Source organism: Solenopsis invicta, chromosome 1 (assembly GCF_016802725.1).
Source record: "Solenopsis invicta isolate M01_SB chromosome 1, UNIL_Sinv_3.0, whole genome shotgun sequence".
Taxonomy (NCBI): Eukaryota; Metazoa; Arthropoda; class Insecta; order Hymenoptera; family Formicidae; genus Solenopsis; species Solenopsis invicta.
The window spans coordinates 25,441,263-25,460,837 of NC_052664.1; the positions used below are offsets into that span (position 1 = coordinate 25,441,263).

The window sequence follows — 19,575 nt, forward strand, 5'->3', positions numbered from 1 at the left end:
TCGTTGCCGAAATTGCGAATTCGCAATGTCATTGATGCTCGAACAAATTCCGTTCGTCCGGTTTCATTTCCCGGACGACACTGACGAAATTTATTTCACCAGTAATTACGTCTGTCGTTCCGCTTCGTGTTTATTAACGCCGACTTACACGCGCGTGCGACGACCACCACCGCGACGATAATCGTGCTACGCGTCGCTTATATACGGACCGGTAAATTTATCCAGTGAATTTCTGGTATCAAAAGCCGTCCTCTCTAAAGTACCATGACAACCGGCTCTCCCCTTGAATATTGCCTGCGGGTTGACACGTCAGAACCGGGAGAGCACCGACAGAGAATGACGGTGCGATGGTCTGCAAGTGACACTGACCGATGAAATTAGCAAGTCTCACGCGAAAAGTTACAAACAACCTTAAAAAGCGTCTTGGAACTTGAAATTCGACATTTATTAAATTCATAGGCGCACACAGATTATATCTATTCGAGAAGAAATTGGGATTAGAGCAAGAGATCATTTTTACGTATTGATAACATTGAGAATTAAATTCGAATTGAAAGGAGCGGAAGGTTACAGAGACTATCAGATTTCTTTTCTAATTGTTTCTAAAATTACATTTTTTTTTATATAGTTGCCATTGATAATTAAAATAATTAACGTTATTAATTCTCGGACGATGATTTTTCCGAGAGCGAAGATTATATTGGAACTTGCATCAGCACGTTTGGATGACGATTTTCTTAAGGAATAACTTAAACGTTTGTCATCGTGTGAAAAGCGTAGTGACGAATACTTTCGAAACTATTTGGCAGACTCTATCAGAGATTCTTCTTGACGAAAAGTAAGAAAGTTTCGTACAAACTGTAATATTGTTGTACATTATGACTTTCTAAACTTATACAAGTTTTTTCTATTCCATCTTGTCGAACTATTGAAATATTTTTCTTTAATTGTTTGTTATTCTTACACGTGATAGTTTTATTGATTAAATTGATCAAAAATCGCGTAGATTTTTTTAGAGGTGCGAGTCGCGAAAATTTTTTCAGCGATTCAATCTTTCGAAATAAACTACAATTATCAAACATCTTGCGCTTGAAAATAATTCCGATGGTCAAAGCTATCATCAACAGAAATAGGAGATGAGCGCATTCTTCACGTATAAGAAAATGAACCTTATTATGTCTTAGAAAAACAAATTTATAAAATTATATTCAATAAAAAGTTAAAAAGTAGGAAGAGTAAAGTGATATAAATAAGGTGATATAAATAAATAATCAATTTATATCTTCCCCTGCTTTGTTGCGTCCTTTTTTTCACTACAGCTAGATGGATGTTTACCGTTGAATACTGGATCGCGGTTTACAAGAATTTAAAAAATCCTGGTACAAATTGTTTTTATGAATCAACTGCTTAAAGAATTACATCTCATAATTTAATAGTTGATAAAAAGCCTCTTTAGAAATGTGAATTCGGCAAAATTAGCTGGCGAACGATGTCTCTCGTTTCAAAGTTCATAACAAATGTATGCCACCAGGACAAAAATTCACGTGCCACTGCCAAGATTCTATTTCTGCGATCTATTCAAGCGAGAATATTCTCCGTATGCCGCTTCTTTAAAAACAATTCGCGGACATGACTATTCATGAATAGCCTCGGGTTTCAAACTCGATATAATTGGAGAAACGGATAAATGGCCGAAGTGTGCCAATCCAGTGACTCCGACACGTAATTAAAAAAATGTAATAGAATACATCAGGTTTAAAATAAAAATGCGAATTAAAAAAGTATCAGGTTTAAAAAAAAAAGAAAATTGGACTAAATGCGTTACCCTCGCCTCTGTAACCCCGAGTTATCAGCTTGTAGCGTATTACGCTTTTAAGTAATCGATAATTGCGTGTACTTCATCACGTAGCCGCCAACGTCTCTATTTAATGTCGATTTTCTTTCAAGCCTGTCATTAAGGCTTCGCACTAATCGCTCGCAATTTGCGTTTACCCCGCGGGTGCAAATCATTTCGGCCATTAACTCGCGAATCGAAAGCGTTTTGCGGATCCGCGGATGCGAGCGGCGCGGCGAACGCGCGCGAGACGGCTAGTGAACGTAGCAATTTGCCCCGCGCGCTTCTCGAGTCTAGAGGGAAATCATTGGGTGATGTATATCCGTTGTGTCTATATTGCGGGGGAGACGTCGCGCGTAATAACAACGACACGTTAATGGTCGGAGGTGGTGTGTATGTACCTGCGATGAGCGTACGGTGCTTAATATGATTGACAGCACGAAATAGTAATTATCTGCTTTTGCGTGCGCGCAAGACTTAATACGATAATGCGTACGACGTAGACGTTGATCGTGTAAACGGCACTTTAAGAGGGGGATGAAATTATTTAAACTCAAGTTACGCAAATTGCCAATGCGCAAAGCAGAATAGCGTGCAGAATGAACGAACAATTAGATCAGAGCGCGAACGATTTAGAGAGAGGTCTGCCAGAACAAACGAGTTTATTCCAAAGGTGACATCAATTCGATTGTGAAACGAATTTCAACTTAATATGCATGAGGCATACCGTTGTCATTACGGAAGAATACCAATGTGTAATGCAGCTAAACGTAGGTAACGATGCGAGAAAGTAGAGAGAAAAGAATTATCGAATGCGCAACTGAATCTATATAAGAAACAATTTCTCGGGATGCTTGTAATAATTTATATATATCTCAAGTCAGATCTTCATGACTCAGGATCTCCATTTGATGATGCATGCTCCATGATGAGTCTTGGCAAAGGTACAGGGAAGTCACTAATACTAGCATGTATATTACTTTGCTTTCGGGTAATATTTCTTAAACAAAAGCTAAAAATAAAACTTTAAAAACATAAATACAATTAGTGTCTTCTATCAGATGGTGTTTTTATAAGTTTCGTATTTTGTAATAATTAATGTTTTCGGAACATAACTAATATAAAAAGGGTGTCTGAGAAATTGGGTCCCAAAACTGGCACAATAACAACAGTAATAGCAGAATTCAAACACTTCCGATATTAATCACACTTCTCTACTGTGTATATTGCGACAGCAAATTAACACGAAAGAAATATAAAATTCTGACACCCACGAGTCTTGTAAAACGTAAATTAATCATTAATTATCCGTAGAAAATAATCGCGTTTGACAAGTTTTGATACTCGACGCGATCACGTTGTTAATCGCGGGAGTTAACTAACCGGATTATTTAAGCCGCTAATTGCTTGTAGCAAATCGCAATTTGATGAATAATTCGGTCGCTATCTGCCTCGAATCTCACCGCGCGAATGATGATAGATACTCAACGCGACGCGGAACATACGTTATCAAAACAAATCAAAGCAGTAAGCCGATCGATCCTCCCGCAAAACGTTTAACAAAGTAAATTTACAAAAGTAAAGTAGTTAAAAAATATGAATATTCTATTTCTTTTGTTATAAACTGATTTTTCAATATGTGAACAATACCGCATACATTTTTATTTGTTTTTATAGACTTATAAGCGTTCAAGTTCATAATTAATTCCACTCGACAGAGAGAACGCTTTGAAAGATATTGTTTTACTCGAATCCTAATTGACGAGAGAATTTGTATCAATCTGATTATAATACTTTAGTACGGAATCGTGTAGCAATTGCAAATTAATACGAATTAATTTGTAATTCAATTTGCACTCGTATTACTAATAACTGCCGTATATGAATTTATTTGTTTCTTTTAATGACAATTTGTACGGTTGACTGCACAAACAGAATTTCAGTATTCCATTTAAAACTAATTGCTAATTGTTAAATCTGTTATTTGAAGAGTAAAATTTATCTTCCACATCACTTCGCATACCGACTGAACAAATTTTTATATGCCGTGTTCAAAAAAAAATTAACAGCGTCACTACTTTTTTTTAATTAATTTTTACCTATTAATATTTTTAAAAATGTATTCAGCAAATAATTAAAAAAAAAGATTAAAAGGAATTTTAAAAGGCAAAGTCTCTATTGGAAGGTGCATTTGATCAATTTTTATTCAACTAAATACTTAATAGCGTGATCAGCTTTGAATAAGTACGTGTTTGAGATATTCAAAATCTTAAAATTGACGATTTTTCACCGTAAACTGTGTGACAAAAAAATCGATAAACATAATCACTGATATTATCTTAAAGTGTGCAATTTACCCTTTTAAACAAAAAAAAACTTTATTTTATGTTAATTATTTACCGAAATATCATAGTTTAAAAGTAATCTGTTTTTGTGTGCAGAACAATAACAAAAAAAATTTGATTAAACGTATCTTAGAGATTTTGCCCTTTAAAGCTCTTTATTGATCTTTTTTTATATTAATTACTCACTGGGTACTCACAGTTTAAAGATGGGCAAAAAATATCGAAAAAAGTGATCCCATAATTGTTTTAACAGTGTAAATTATTATTTCTTTTAGATTTTTTTATAAAGAAATAAAATTATAAAAATTTAACAAATCAAAAGTTATAATAGAAGTTCAATAAATTAAACAATCAGATTAAGTTATCGCAAAAATGTTGCAATTTAATCTTATTCTTTTTTTAACTTATTTATATCACACAATTACATTATTTTCGGGGAAGCAAAAAAAAATAGAAATACCAGCAAAGCAATTTCGATCAAAACAAAGACAAACTTTATTTCTCGAATAAATCATAAATGGAATAATAACGCGTGTCCATTTATCACCGATATGTCATATCAAGTTTGGAAAAGATGAATTTCAAATAAATGCGTGTCGCTACCTTAAATCAATACAAAAAAGGTATTCACATCCAGCGTTCAAGCACAAAAATATTGTAATAAAAAACAGTTTACAACTCTAAATTTCAATATTTTAAAAATCTTCGACATTATATCATTCTCATAATCATTTTCCTTATTTAAAAAAATACTTTCGAAAAAATGTTACAAGATTTTTAAATGATTTTCTCCCAATAATGAGTTATTGAATTACGAGAAACAAATTCAAGCTGTGTCTCAAGACGAACTTCGTCGAAATTCCTTGAATTGCGCGATTGTAAATTTGACGCAGCAAATTCTTACTGAGCAACATCGTGTCTCAAAATTTATTTAGCTGAGTGCTTCGGCGGAAACAACTATAAATACGGGCATAAGATAGCGTCTATGTACAGAAACGTGTTCATACAAAATGTAAAAGGACAAATGTCGTAGTTAATAGGAAGTAACTTCTCAACATTTTTGCACTCTTTTTTGCTATCACAAATATGCACAGGCATTGACACAAAATGTTAGAAATCGCCTCGCGTCCTTAACCTGAATTTTTTAGATGGAATTACCTTTCAAGTTGCAGGTCGATAGGGAACCGGAAAGAGTCCTGGCGTGATTGGTTACGGCCAACAGCAAAGGTGTGGTCGTGATGTGAAAAGACTTCGATTTGGGCAAAAAATGTTTTTGCACCGTATAACTGTGAGTTCGCCGCCGAAATCGCGGCGAATCGAGGAAACTGTCGTCGTACTGCGGCATTTTATGACGCGAAGATCTGCAATTGAGTCTCTTTCAAACTGGACTTCGCGTAACTGTCTATGGCGTGAACGACTCGCGCGACGGCAAATTGCATTTCTAAATACGTTTGTTCTGTCACAGTGCACTTTAACTGTTCAATCTCACTTTCACTACTCACGACATAGCCATAGATAATTAAAACGTCCTCTAAGAATGAATAATAAAATTAGAAAAAAAAATGCTACAACAAAACAAGAAAGATTTTGCGCCGTGCGCTAACAAAAGGATTTTAAGATGGTGATTAATATCTGTTTTTTCTCTCTTTCGCTGAGAAACGATACGTACACGTTTAATTGAGCTCATGGAGAAACGAGAGAGCCGTTAATTTTTTTTTTTTTTTTGCGAATATACTGAACTGTATCAAATAACAACAAGACTGCGGTTATCGATAGACAATATCGAGGATCACAAGCTTGGGTGACTCTGAATGCATTGTACCGTGGTAAATATCGCTTCATAAAAATACCCCTCGCGACAAACGGTTTCTATCAGAAACGGATAATCGACTCGCGAAAGGTAATTTGTTTCACTATCCCCGGAAGATTCGTGTCCGGGATGCATGTATCGACGACCCATCAGCCACGTGTCTTTTAACCAAACGTTATAACGAGACGTCGAGTGGTCCATGGAAAATAACCGGAAGCAGCGAGAGTTTCGCATACTGAGTAAAGAAATTGTGACTCCGAATAATGTTTTATGTGAAATTAATCTACACCATGCTTTTAAGGCTTCCACGGATATTCCCTTCAAGAATGCTAAGAGGTTTACGGGTCGTCTCCGTGTCTTGAGCATCGTTAACGCCAACGTTTCGCGAACATTGTAGTTCACTTCATTAGGGTGAGAGGCAACCTGATATTTTATGATAATCTATTTTCCGTAATACGAACACGTCTAAGGCCCATCTCTTGCCCCAACGTAGCTGAACTCGATTTAATTTACTTTCTTATCATCTTCTAGTTCTAAGAATTAGAAAAAGATAGAAAGTAAGTTAAACGTCGAGTTTGAAGTTGAGCTACATCAGTAAATTAGCAAAATGCAAAGTGCTTAAGCCGGATCCAGATCGGCGCGAAGCGAACGGGGGAAAAAAATCACGCAAATTAATTTGCCTCGCGACATCGTTCAGCAACTCGTCGAGCAAGTCATTCGTGTTTGTCGTTCCCGTTTGCTTGGTCTAAATTAGCTTTGAGAGACAAGTAATGAATCTATTACAACATCCGCGCCGATGTTATCGTCTTGATAATTCCGAGCGCAAAGCCGCCGAATGCAGAAAGAGAATCTCGAGATTCACAGATCGATTGAAACCGATGACAGGAGACCTATAAAATATGCACGTGCGGCGATACTCGCATCGCGACCTGGGGCACTGTGCCGCGATACAGATAAGTGGTACACTAAGACGTCAGTTTCTAGGGTGTCTATTTTAACGCGTCGGATGTTCCGTCACGATTTCTGCGTCTAGCGCTTCCGCGTCGCTCCCGCGATATATGTCAGACGTAAACTTATCGTGACGCCGTTAAATGGCTGTCGCGACAAGTACCAGCAATAGCTTCGTTCCTCGAAGTGTTGCGTATAGCGTGATAGCGCTCAAAATTTCTCTCGCCAAAGTTCACGCTGATTTAACCGCGACGGTAACTGTGACGTGACAACTTTTGCAACTTGATAGTCGCCAGATAAAATACGAAATTATCACTCGCGCTACTTACTTTATAAAAATCTTGAAATGTTCTGTGGAAACCGCGATACGTACAATTAGCGCTTTCTAGTTTAGTGCTCATTCGCATCAAGACACCGCGACGATAAAATAATGCACTTTTGAATGTCATGTGTTCGACCGTGTTCAAAATTTTTTTTTTTCTTATTTCTTTATGCATATTCGGTCTTTATAAAAAAAAGAATTCACTACATCATCTCCAGGCTTTTCACTCTCTACATGAAGAATATAAAATATGTAAGAACGTTAAAAAACTCATTAAATTTAATGTATCGGAATCACGTGTCGCGATTAATGGTTAAACGATGTCGCTGATTCGCGATTTTGTCTTCGGAACGAGACTATAGGAACAAATCAACTTTAATCAATATTGATGGGGACTGTCCATAGTTTATGATCAGATGGATCATACATGTCATGCATTTGTGAGGACGTCGAGGAGTTGACACATATTCACGGAAAGAATGTCGGGCAGGGAAAAGTATCGAACTTCTTAAAGTATCATCTTGTACAACAAACGATTCGCGATTACTGGAGCGAAAAGCCGACCTCTTCTCTACCTTTCGACCGTCTACCAAGGTCCTACATTGCTTTTACTACTTTCAGAACGATGTGTATAATCCGATACGGTACCAGGAGTTCGGTCGTGTAACTCGTGCCACGGTACGGTAAACACAAGGGCCAGATACAGTTCTTCTGGACTACTTGCTGTCTCATAAAATTATTGAATTTGCTTCGGCCATTATACTCGCGGCAACGGTAAGCAAAGGCTTTGACGCGGATTTTTGGGGCTTGAAGCTCGGTGGTATTAAAACTCGTTCAAGGACAATTGCCGCTGAAAAATTATGAGTACGAACTTTCGTGAAAATAACAGGCGCAATTAAACTTTTCTGTTACTTCGTTAAACGATTGACTAATGCCTATTTCCACCAACGCAGATTAACTTTGATCTCAGTTTAACTTACTCTTTATCTTTCTGTAGTTCTAAGAATTAGAAAAAGATAAGGAGTAAGTTGAACTGAGATCAAAGTTAATCTACATTAGTGGAAATGGGCATAAAATATTTATTTTGATGTGTAATCTGACTTGTTAGTGACTTACTCTCTAAAATTTTTGAAGTGGGATTTCATCTAAAAGAGTGGAATTTCACTCTAAAAATGTGAAAATTCTGCCACTCTTTATCAAGACTGGCAGGATTTTCACACTTTTAGAGTGGAATTCCACTCCAAAGATTTTAGAGAGTACATTATTTATCTACGTATTTCTGTTATATATGATGATAAAACTCTGATTGAAAAACGATACATCTTCTCTCGCGCAAAAGAGTTTTCGAAAAAATTCGCTCTCCTTAAAAATATCGTATTTTTATAACAAAACGCCTAAACACTCGACCCGACACAAATAACAAATATGTTTTTTACGCGAAAATGTTTACGTTTCATTAATAGGCTGTACGTAACACATGGCTGATCAAAAACTAATAACTAGACGTAGATCGTTTAAAATGTCGTAAAAAGAACTGTCGATCTCACATTGCAAACGATGTAAATATTAGTCTTCTCTTCTATCACGTTCTTTTCCTCCTTTTGCCCTACAGATCTGTTAACATATGCAATTAATGAGTGAGAAATGCTTAAATTAATCTATTTAATTGTTTTTCTCGGTACGTATCGATTTCCTCTGTCATACGATGCTAGCACTGGCGAACTTCGACGACCGATTACGCGATCTTTATCGCGAAAGAGTAACGAGACGCAGAATCATAAAAATATCTCAGTAATACGAGATATTCCGATTAGCAATAATTAGCACTGATGAACTTGCGACCCAGTTGCGTTACGTTTCCTGTCGCGTTCGTCGCGTCGTTATTTTCGGAGGCCGCTATCTTTACGCTTACGCCGATCTTTGCGTTGTGTACCGCAGCGCATCCGAAAATTATCTTGCGTGCAAATGACGTTTTCAAACGGTAGGAGCGATACGCCGCAAACGACCTCGCGTCCGAAAATACACGGCAAACGTAATAACATAAAAATTTATCGCGCACCGCACATGAAGTACGCGCGCTGCTGCCGCCGGCTCCGACGGCCGCCGTGTAATCGTAAAACGTTACGGTACAAGCGCATTTCAATATAAACACAGTGGGAATACGTAAAACATTCCATTGAGCGGAATCGAAGTAATTCGCTAAAATAACTCCACCAGGAATTCGACTCGATTGAACTGAATAATTAATTCGATTCTCGATTCACCGTGTGCCATACGCAGATACGACGAAATCCATTTGCATGCGCGCAAAAAGAGTATATTTAATTTAGCAAAACGAAATTCGCTAAAACTCTAATTATCCAGCGCGAGTCTGTCAGACGGTTAGCAGAGTTGACGAGTGCGCGAAATGAAAATATCTCTAGGCGCCTCATTTTCACTGCCGCGAGGAGTAAAAAGTGCGCGGAAATGCGCGTTCGCGCGTTCCGAAAATTCAACTGATCCATCTTCGGAATCGCCGCGCCTCGGAATTTCTCACCGGAGTACGGTGTGTGGAAATTTTATCGCGATACGCGCCCTTTATATCTTATCTGCCCGTCTCCTATCTCAGAGATGCGTCTGCACGATGAACGACATGACGGCACGTGACAGCCGCGCAGTTTCGCGCGCATTAATTAACGCCACACGCGCCGCGCCGCATCGGCTTCTCCGCTCGCGCGCGCCCGTTTACCAAACGCGTATTTACCAAACGCGTATACGCAACGATCCATCCATCCATCCCCCTTTCGTCTATCTGATCGCGCCTTGATCATTCAACACGTAACGCCTGCCAGCCGTCCGCTCCACATCGCGCGACGGATCGCGATATTCTGAGATCATCCCAGCAATTGCTATTCCGTATTGAATAATTGCGGCTTTGTGCAAAGAAGAAAAAAAAAGACGGCCGTTTCGCGCGCGTGCAGCCTTCAAATCAAATATATTTCGCGCGGAGTAAACGGAGTATTATTACGATCTCATTTAAAAATGATTGCGTTAGGATTGGGTCAGTTACAATTAATAATTGATTGCACTGCAGTTCGATCGGTGAACGGTGTCTCTTACGAATGTTTCCTTGACGTACGTACTATCGATCTCAGCAGACTGTTGAATTAATTAATAAAAATAGAATATTCGAAAAGCGCGGGGCTTCAAAGACAGGTTTGAGTGCGTGCGTGCGTGCATTCTCGTTTGACGGACGGTAGAGCGTCGCTGCCTTTCAAAGTTTCGCGAAATGAAACAGTTACGAATCGTCCTGCGCAAAGTAATTAAGAGACGGATTAGCTACGTCGTTCCAATTCCACTCGCGGGTCACGCACATTAATTATACGGTAAGCAACAAGCGAGGGGGAAAGAGAAGGCGATTAAGCCGCGCGAGTATTACGTCCATAATCGGCGGTTCCGTAATTCGACTGCCTGCCATTTAATCGAGTAATTAATCAGGCCGCGCGCCGCCGCTCGCCGCCCCGACCAACGCTGCAACGGCGCGACGTGTCACGCATTCTGTAAAGAGCACGCGGAAAAGACGCCCGTCCGGGTCGTTGCCTGTGTCACGAGCGTCGCCTTTTTAAATGCCTGGCAACGCCAGGTTACCTCAAAGCACCCACTTAAATCCGCACGCGATTACCATACGCAACACTGAGTGGCGAATTGACATTTCGCTGCCCTTTACACATCACTGTTAACAGACGCGTTCCTCCGCGCGACTTTTATTCGCTCGCGACGGTCGCACGCTGTCGCATTTCCGAGTATCGTCACGCCATTCTTAATATATTTTTAACATTATCAATAAACGGAATAATAGCAACAATCGATTATTCTCCCTAGTCTTTATCTTATATTTATCCCATTCAGTGGCCCCGGTGCCCCCCTTTCGACGCGACGCGGTGCCGCTGTGATACGTCGCATTGACATTCAGGAAGTTAAACCGATGTCGATAAAAATAAATTTGAAAAGAATAATGAATATGAAGACAGATAGCCGCATTCGATCGTTGTTAAATATAACGATGATTAGTTTAGATTAAACGCGCTGAAGAGGAAAAACAAGACAGAAATTCACCAACGAGACTTCACTAAAGAATTCGAAGACATATATATATATACTCTCAGCGGAATTCGAAATGCCCGTTTACGTATGCGAAAGAGCAAATCTGGACCAGACGGATCCAGTTGCGTGCAAGTCCACGTTGTTGAACCACGGGTTAGAACCAACTTCGTCGCGGATCCGAGGTAAACTGTCGTTCTCGCGGACAGACCGTCGGCGCAAGATTGGCCGGTAATATCTTGCGACTTTGGCCGGGAAAGAAGCCTTGTCTATTTTAACGGGCCAGAGAGAGGGAAAGAGAGGGAGAGAGAGGAACCGACGAGTAAAAGACGTATGAGGGAGGGAGTGACGATGGTGAGAGGGTTAACGGAGGAGAGGGACAAAAGACCTCGCACAGAGAGGCCGGCTCTTACACTCCGCTCTTTATTTCGAGATACGAGACTGAGCCGACGAGCGGGATACCGAAGACGCAATTTATTTGCGGACCTTTCCAAACTAGTGACATCTCACGAACCGATGCTCCTCACTATCGGAAATTAATTTGAACGTGAACGCTCAAAGAAAAATTGACAAAAGTTCTTGAAGGCCAAGGACGTTCTGTTTGAACCGTTCCATCTCGATTCTTCGAGCACAAATCTTTTTTTTTTTTTGTGATTTGAATATGGATATCAAAATGATAATTGTCATCGTACTTAAGATCGATTTAATACCTTCCATTATCGGGAATTAATTTGCGAACGATCGAATTCTTGAAGAACGAGGACATCGATTCTTCGAACATAAATCGTTTTTCCCTTTTTTTAAATTACGATTTGAATGTACATATACATTGAAATAATAATTTTCATCAAGCCTAGTTTGACTTGGTACTTTCCATTATCGAGAATTAATCCGTGAATGCTTAAATCCTTGAAGAATGAGGACATTTTACACGGATTATTTTACTCGGTTCTTCAAATACAAATCGTTTTCCTCTTTTATTTTATATTGTAATTTGAATGTACATAACAGAATAGTAATTGTCATCGTACTTGAGATCGAGATGCATTTCATTATCAAGAATTAATCCGTAAATGTTCAAATCCTTCAACAAACTAGGATCTTTTCATCTCGATTTTTCGAACAAAAATCGTTTTTCTCTTTTTTTTGAAAATTGTGATTTAATTGTAAGAATAATTGTTATCATACTTTAAATCAAACTGATGTTTTTCACTATAATAGAAATTTAATCCGTGAACGCTCAAATCCTTGAAGAACGAGGACGTTCTATTCAGACCATTCTACTCGATTCTTTAAACATAAATCATTTCTTTTCTTCTGAAAATTGTGATTTAAATGTACACATAAATAGCAAATAGTGTCATTGTATTTAATATTAATTTGATACTTTTCATTATCGGGAATTAATCCATGAATGCTCAACGGAAAACTAGGTGGACCAAAATCCTTGAAGAACGACGATGTTCTAATGAGACCATTCCATATGCTTCTTCAGATATAAAACATTGATTCTTTATTTTCGAAAATTGCGATTCAAACAAATGTATCAAAATAAAAATGGTTAGTATCATACTTAACAATTTTTAACGAAATACTTGTCCGAGAGATCCCTGTATCACATTTTCCTTTAGAGACAAAGGCTTGATAGTGTGTTTATTGCATAATCTTTGCAATGATCTCGCGACACTGTTACTGCCGTCGCTATTTGCATTGTATTAGTATGTGAGAAGAAGTATCGCTCATGCTGACGTTAAGACTGGCATTGTCATCACCATTGCACGTTGAATTGGCTCGCATAGGAAAACGACAGTGAATAGCTCGCGTCTCGTCGCCTCCTCGATGGATCTCGAGATATTCAAGTGCGCGTGTACGAAAGCCTAGAATATACATGCACTTTCAACGTTCATTACAATATTATTCTTAATTAATTAATTTTCTTTCTCTATTTAAGTAATATAGCATTGGCAATAAAACAAGCGCCAGGGAGAATTGGTCGATCGAAATGCGTAAAACACAAAACGCAAAACTTTGACATATCGAGATGCGACGTATTCCGATTTTATTGTAAGCTAAATAAATAAATATCCATGTTGAACGTCCGTATCGAGTAACTTATCTGTACTTGTCATTTTTTTTCCCCCATAGAATTCATCTCAAATGTAAAGCATGAATAAAATATAAATAAAACAGGACGTATGATCTACATATACGTACACTTTTACTGATCAGCGAGAAGCAATTCAAGTTTCTACATTCCTCTCTACGTAATCATTTCAAAATTGCGTATAGCGAGGTACGTAAAACAAAGAGACGAAAAATCGAGGCGCTTATACAGCAGGCTCCTACAAGCAGAAAGAATGGTAACACGCGTGCGTGTACCAGTTTTAACAGTATGTACATTTTTTTTTCTTTTCTTCTTTTTTGTTTTACACGGCCGCGGCGTAACGCGAAAACGGTTGCATATTAATGAATCGTTGAGTTAACGTCACCGCGATGTGCACCGTTGGCGCTGGCGTTGCAAATGCGTGTTTCTGGCACGGGCCCTGCATCATCGGGCTGGTTGACACGAGCCTTGTAACACTCGCCGCGGATTTGCATAGATATTGGCAGATCGGACTGCCGGAGGAACGGAAGGCTGGCTGCGCATGATTGCGGTTCCTAAACGGATCGCGCGGACAGATCGAATCCAATAAAGGCGCTAAATCGCGTGTGCGCCGCAGAAATGGCGAGGCATAGTCGTTCGCAGAATGAAGTCGAAATATTGCGGTCGCCTTGCCAGAATGAGCGTAATAACAATCTTTTCAAGGGACTATTCTTGCGATCCTGATACCTTGCATGGACTTTGATAAATTTCATAGACGGCGCGAAGAGTTCAGCGTTGTATTGTTGAAAATAGAAAAAAATAAATAAAAGAAACTTGCATCGTATACTTCAACAAAAAATATCTCCTTTCCGTTTTACAACACGCTGATAAAAGAGTCTTGGTTGCATTATTTAAAAGTCATCAGTAGGTCTGTGCAAAAATGGACGAATCAGAAATATCTTATAGGAATTACCAGATTACAGTAAAGTCTGTCAAACATTCTGATTATAAAATCTCTAATTTTATAATGACTAGAAATTCTTGGTTTCACCAAAACGCATAAAAACCATACATGTCTTGTTGATGTAACAAAATCATTTTTCTCAATACTTATTCTACAGCTTGAGCTTATTAGCGATGTTTTTCGCAATATTGAATTGCGAGTAATCGCATTTAAAATAATCTCTTTGGGTCTTCCAGAGAAAGGCTGAACTAAGGAAAAAAAAAGAAAGTGCAAGGCTAGCATAGTTTTTTATAGACCGAGAAGCAATTAACATGCATATTATTCAATTAACATCTATCTTATGGAAATCACGGTTTCATGAACACTTGTCCGTCGTACTTATTAAATTGCTTCCTGCAAACTAGAGATCTTAACGGGATTTATATAATATCCTTGTTGTGAAACTCGAGCGCTAAAAGAAATTTCGTTTTCGAAGTAGATCGAAGATATTTTATAAAGAGTCATAAAATATATCGTAACAGCAAACCTCGTATTTTGCATGCGGATTAGTGATCATTTTTAAAGCGCAATCTACCGACGATTGCTAGGAAGCGGAAGATCGAATGGATATTTCCGTTGATCTTCAAGCGTTCCGTGTACCCTTTTGATATCGCGTCACACTAATGAAAATTTATAGAGCGCAATAATTGCGGTAATGGAGTTCATCGAGGAAAGCATGTTCCACCATATGCCACGCAACTCTGCTGACGTTTAAAAATATTTCTTTATACGTATGCCAGATTTCATGAGTGTATCTTTCGCAGCGATTAAAATATCTACAAAATTTCACATATTAAAATAAAAATATATAGCGACTATCAATCCGTTGCTGTAGAGAAATACTTGCAGAAAGTTATTTTAAAGTCAGTGTTTCGCGTCCAATTATTTCGTTATACAAGCCAATATTCATTTCTGGTTGAAAAAAAACCTCATTAATTAATAGCCTTTTAATAAGTAAATTCCTTTTCGCTAAGCAATGTCAATTTTCCGCAAACGCTTATAAAAATTATTCGGAGACGGTACTGATTGCCGTACTCGCAACATCTTCATACGCGCAACCGTTCATTATGCACGCTTCAAAATCATTATGCTTGTCTTACGAACAATTATAAAGATACGCGAGTCGCACGTTACCGTTTTCATCGCGGCGCACGCCGTGAAAGGTTCGCCGTTCTCACATTTATATAAACGATTCGTTATCCGGCGAACAGGATTATCATTCATCTAGAAACGAGGCGCGCGAATTTCGAAAATTTTTACTTTGCGAGCACGCGAACGCTTTTAGCGACGGATATTAGCGAAAGCTTTCCGGGGTCGCGCAGTAACGAGAAGCGAGCGAGCTCTGCAGATTAGGCAGCAAAAAGCTGTCTTAGCTAAAGCGGCCGCGCACAAAGGCCATAATGGGCCACAATGGCAACGAAACAGAGACGAAGGATCCGGCGAGATGAAGTGGATCCGACGGGATCCCGATCTCGCGTTTTCACCTACCGGCTCTCCCCCATCATACCGCCGCGTCTCTCCCGTAAGATTATGGGAGATATCTCGAGGCGTATTGCCGACGGCATTCAAAACGCTGCATAACGCAGCGTCGTCATACGTTTTCCGCACGGCACAGTACGCTTGCTGCTATAGAATTATTTCAATGCGACTATTTAACCCTCTCCTAGTTGGAAATTTAATGAGTCCGCCATTCAGAGGGGACTACGTCGCGACTATGCGTCAGATTTACTATTGATCCCGCCCGTAGCGCCGGCCAATAAAATCACAATGTAATATAGTATTCAGAGAGAGAGAGAAGTATGTATCATCCAAATAAGATTTCAGGCAAAATATACTCGACAATCGGTACGGCCGCGAGCAATGAAAATATCAGAGACTTTTTTCCCCCATTGAGAGCTATTTCTGAGTGTAACGAAATTTACTCCGTATTTTTAAAAGCGATTAAAACATCGCAAACCTCAAAATACGGAATAATATTATACCTCGCTTGGAGCGCGATTGAACGCGAACTAATTCATTTAAAAGGGAAAACGTAGACGCGATAATGAAAAAAGCAAGCCAACATACGCAGCACAAAAGCAGCCATCAAATCAACTCGCATTAAACGCGATTACGTGAAGCAGATGATGTGTGCATAGAGTTAATTGCCGTTAGTTTTATCCGGCAAATTGATTGAACTACCCTTACTTTAAGTATCTGTGTCCGTTCGTCATGTATCCCCTCGAGGTCGAACGTATCAGCTCTGATAAGCCGCATCTGTTACGTTGCGTATTATCAAAATCTAATCGAACCAATAGAACCAACGTTTCTAATACAAAAACGTGACTCTGTATGCGACACGCGCGAACGCTTGCGCACGCCAAACAAAAAAATGAATGTTTTTTCCAATATTTTCCTTTCGGCATTACGTACGGATGACATAACGGAGATGTAACGAGAAATTTTTAAGACACAAGAATGAAATATCTCATAAGTCTGAAATATCGACAATATTGACAACGAATCTAAAGTAGGAGTGCAACGCGCAATTTTTACAAAAGCACGTACGCTGTGCGCGTCAAACATATGAAACTCCATGGGAAGCTTAAACTTATACGTTCATATACCCATCGGTATTGCACATTCAAAGTATTGAAATATCTAGCTGCTGTAAAAAAAATCTGAACTAAAATCTTTTTTTCTTCCCTGGAAAACTATTCTACTTCCCAATCGGCAGACATATTTTTGTAACTATTTTTTCAAATATTTCAAAAAGCGTGTATAATGAAGAATAAATATTAAAAAGAAAAACATTTAAAATACATTATCTGTGCCGATTGGGCAGGAAGAAATTGAAAATTATATTTAATTGCTAATCTAAAATTAACTCATTAGCTACTACAATAAGTCATCTTCCATTTTGTATCATTAATTAATCATTAATCGTTTCTCTATTGTAGACGTTAAAAATCAATTAATAAAATAGTTTTAATTTAGTTTTATATTATTATTTTTTGTATTTAAATAGCTGCGATCTTCTTCGAGATCCCAAAAATCCAAACCATAGTTTTTAATTCAAAAAAATGGTTTTGTAAGTACAGCCACAATTTTTTTGGCTGCAAAAATTAACTAAAGTAGATAAATGATTATCAAATATTGTGATACGCATACGTTTGAATAGAACCTATCTAAATAACAGAGATAAAGTTAATGTCAGAACTTTTGTGAAATTTGAACGTTTGTAAAATTTAGAGAGGAAATTTTTCTGTTGCTCCTGTTCATATTAAGACTGATCATACTTGTTATCAAATTTAATTGTATGATTGGCAATTAAATCTAAATTTTGTTAAAACGTTGTTGCTATAAATTCTATACGTGGCAAACAATACTTTAGTAGCTACAAAAAATAGCGATAAATTTTTGTTGTAACATCTAGAAATCTATCTATTGCACATCAGCAAAACATTTTTTTGAGCGTTGTTAATAGCAAAAAATCAATTTTGAAAAATGATTGTCACGAATGTACGCGAGGTTGAAAGAAAAGAAAAAAAAGCCACGTGCAAAGACAACAAAACGAGAAAATGCATTGAGGAACATGTTCCCGAACGGTTACCTAAGAAAGAGAGTTGACAACAAGGGGACAGAAGGAGAAAGGACTCGTAATCGTGCCACGAAAAATATAGTCGTTCTCGGTCAGGCCAGGGACAGGGCCACGGGGTGGGATAGGTCTTTGTTCGGAAGGGGCGAATTGTGGGACGGAAGGCTCGTGACACGGCCAGCTGTTCGAATCACGATCCGGGGTCTATCCGGACGCGTGCAAAGTTTATTGACATACTCCACTTTGCTCGCGTTATTATCGCTAATGCCGATACTAAAAATGCGCTACGAAAAAAAGAGCAAACAACCTTGAAACCAAAAATCAATTATTAGATCAGATGTATTATTAGTTTTTCTCCCTCCCTCCTTCACTCATTTATTTCAATTTTTTTTCTGCACAAAGAAAAATACGAATTCTGTTGCTAAGAAAAGCGTTTATTTCTTCTCCTAAATAATGATTATCTTTGACAAAGGATATTTTCTTGATAATTGTCTTAAAATGTACTCATTACAAATTTTATAAAAAATTCATTATTATATATTGGAAAAAAGAATTTATATTTTTTCAAAGAATATTATAAAATTGTATAGAAGAAAAGTCAGAATAAGCAAACTGAATTTTTGTTGTAATTTAATATTCTTGATTAAAGTAACAAATTACTAGGATTCAGAATATATTTTGAACAAATTTGATGCTTATAATGAACTTATGATAGATTTGCAAATATATACATATTTGCTTATATGAAATACTTGAAGAAAGTAATATTTACTTAATTCAAATATATATCTTTCTGTGCGTACATAGAAATAAAAATAAATATTTCTTGCTTCAAGAAAACGATAAGTGTCTTTTAAGATTATTATTAAGAAAATATTCCTTGCAAAAGTAACTGTTACTTAAAAGAACAAAATAAAAAATTGAATACTTAGCACAATATTAATGATGAATATTTATAAATATTTTATAGATATTTTATGTACACGAAAGAAAAAACTCATACAATTTTTTTTCAAAATCAATGTTATTAAAATATATACTACATATCTTTTATAGTATTATAATTATGATAATAAAAAAATAAATATTTATAATATTTCTTATGTATTATATAAATATTTTTATGTGATATTTACGATAAATCTTTATAATCTGCCCTGTCTAAAGACACAAAAATGTTTATAAAATATTTTTGTTAATATAAAATGTTCAATTATTATAAAGATTTCGTAAATCTTTTATTGTGCAATGTGCTGCCTGAGTCGCTTTTCTTAACAAGAGAATGACATTTTTTTGCGTGTGAGCTAAGTATCTCCGAGCAAGCGAGGTCAATGACACATTGTCGAATTGCGGTAAAATCACATAGCAACAAGTTGCACGATAACTAACGTAATAAACAGGAACAAAGAAGCGTAGTTGCTCACTACGAACTTTTCGAATATAGTAGTGTCACTTTTTGTATTTAAATATCTCTTGAAGTATCAGATTATACATTGGAGATTGAGGATTGCAAATTAAAGATTAGAATTATTATAAATCGACCGCGAAACTGATTGGAATTAAAATTATCCAA

General features: G+C 37.5%; 1 protein-coding gene across 10 annotated transcripts in view; it reads right to left on the reverse strand.

Annotated features, from left to right (window-relative positions):
• LOC105202120 (guanine nucleotide-releasing factor 2) overlaps positions 1-19,575 on the reverse strand; it is a 78,233-nt gene that overhangs the window by 57,137 nt on the left and 1,521 nt on the right. For 6 of the 10 annotated variants that reach the window (XM_026132419.2, XM_026132420.2, XM_026132415.2 and 3 more), the window contains exon 1: positions 5,338-8,253. The exons of 1 other annotated variant lie outside the window; for it this stretch is intronic. In XM_026132419.2, coding sequence (XP_025988204.1) covers positions 5,338-5,524 — 187 coding nt within the window. In that variant the 5' untranslated portion in view covers positions 5,525-8,253. Of the gene's footprint in view, positions 1-5,337; positions 8,255-11,398; positions 17,338-19,575 lie in introns of those variants that run through there. 3 more of the 10 variants (XM_039450608.1, XM_039450582.1, XM_026132418.2) reach the window with 3 other exon arrangements.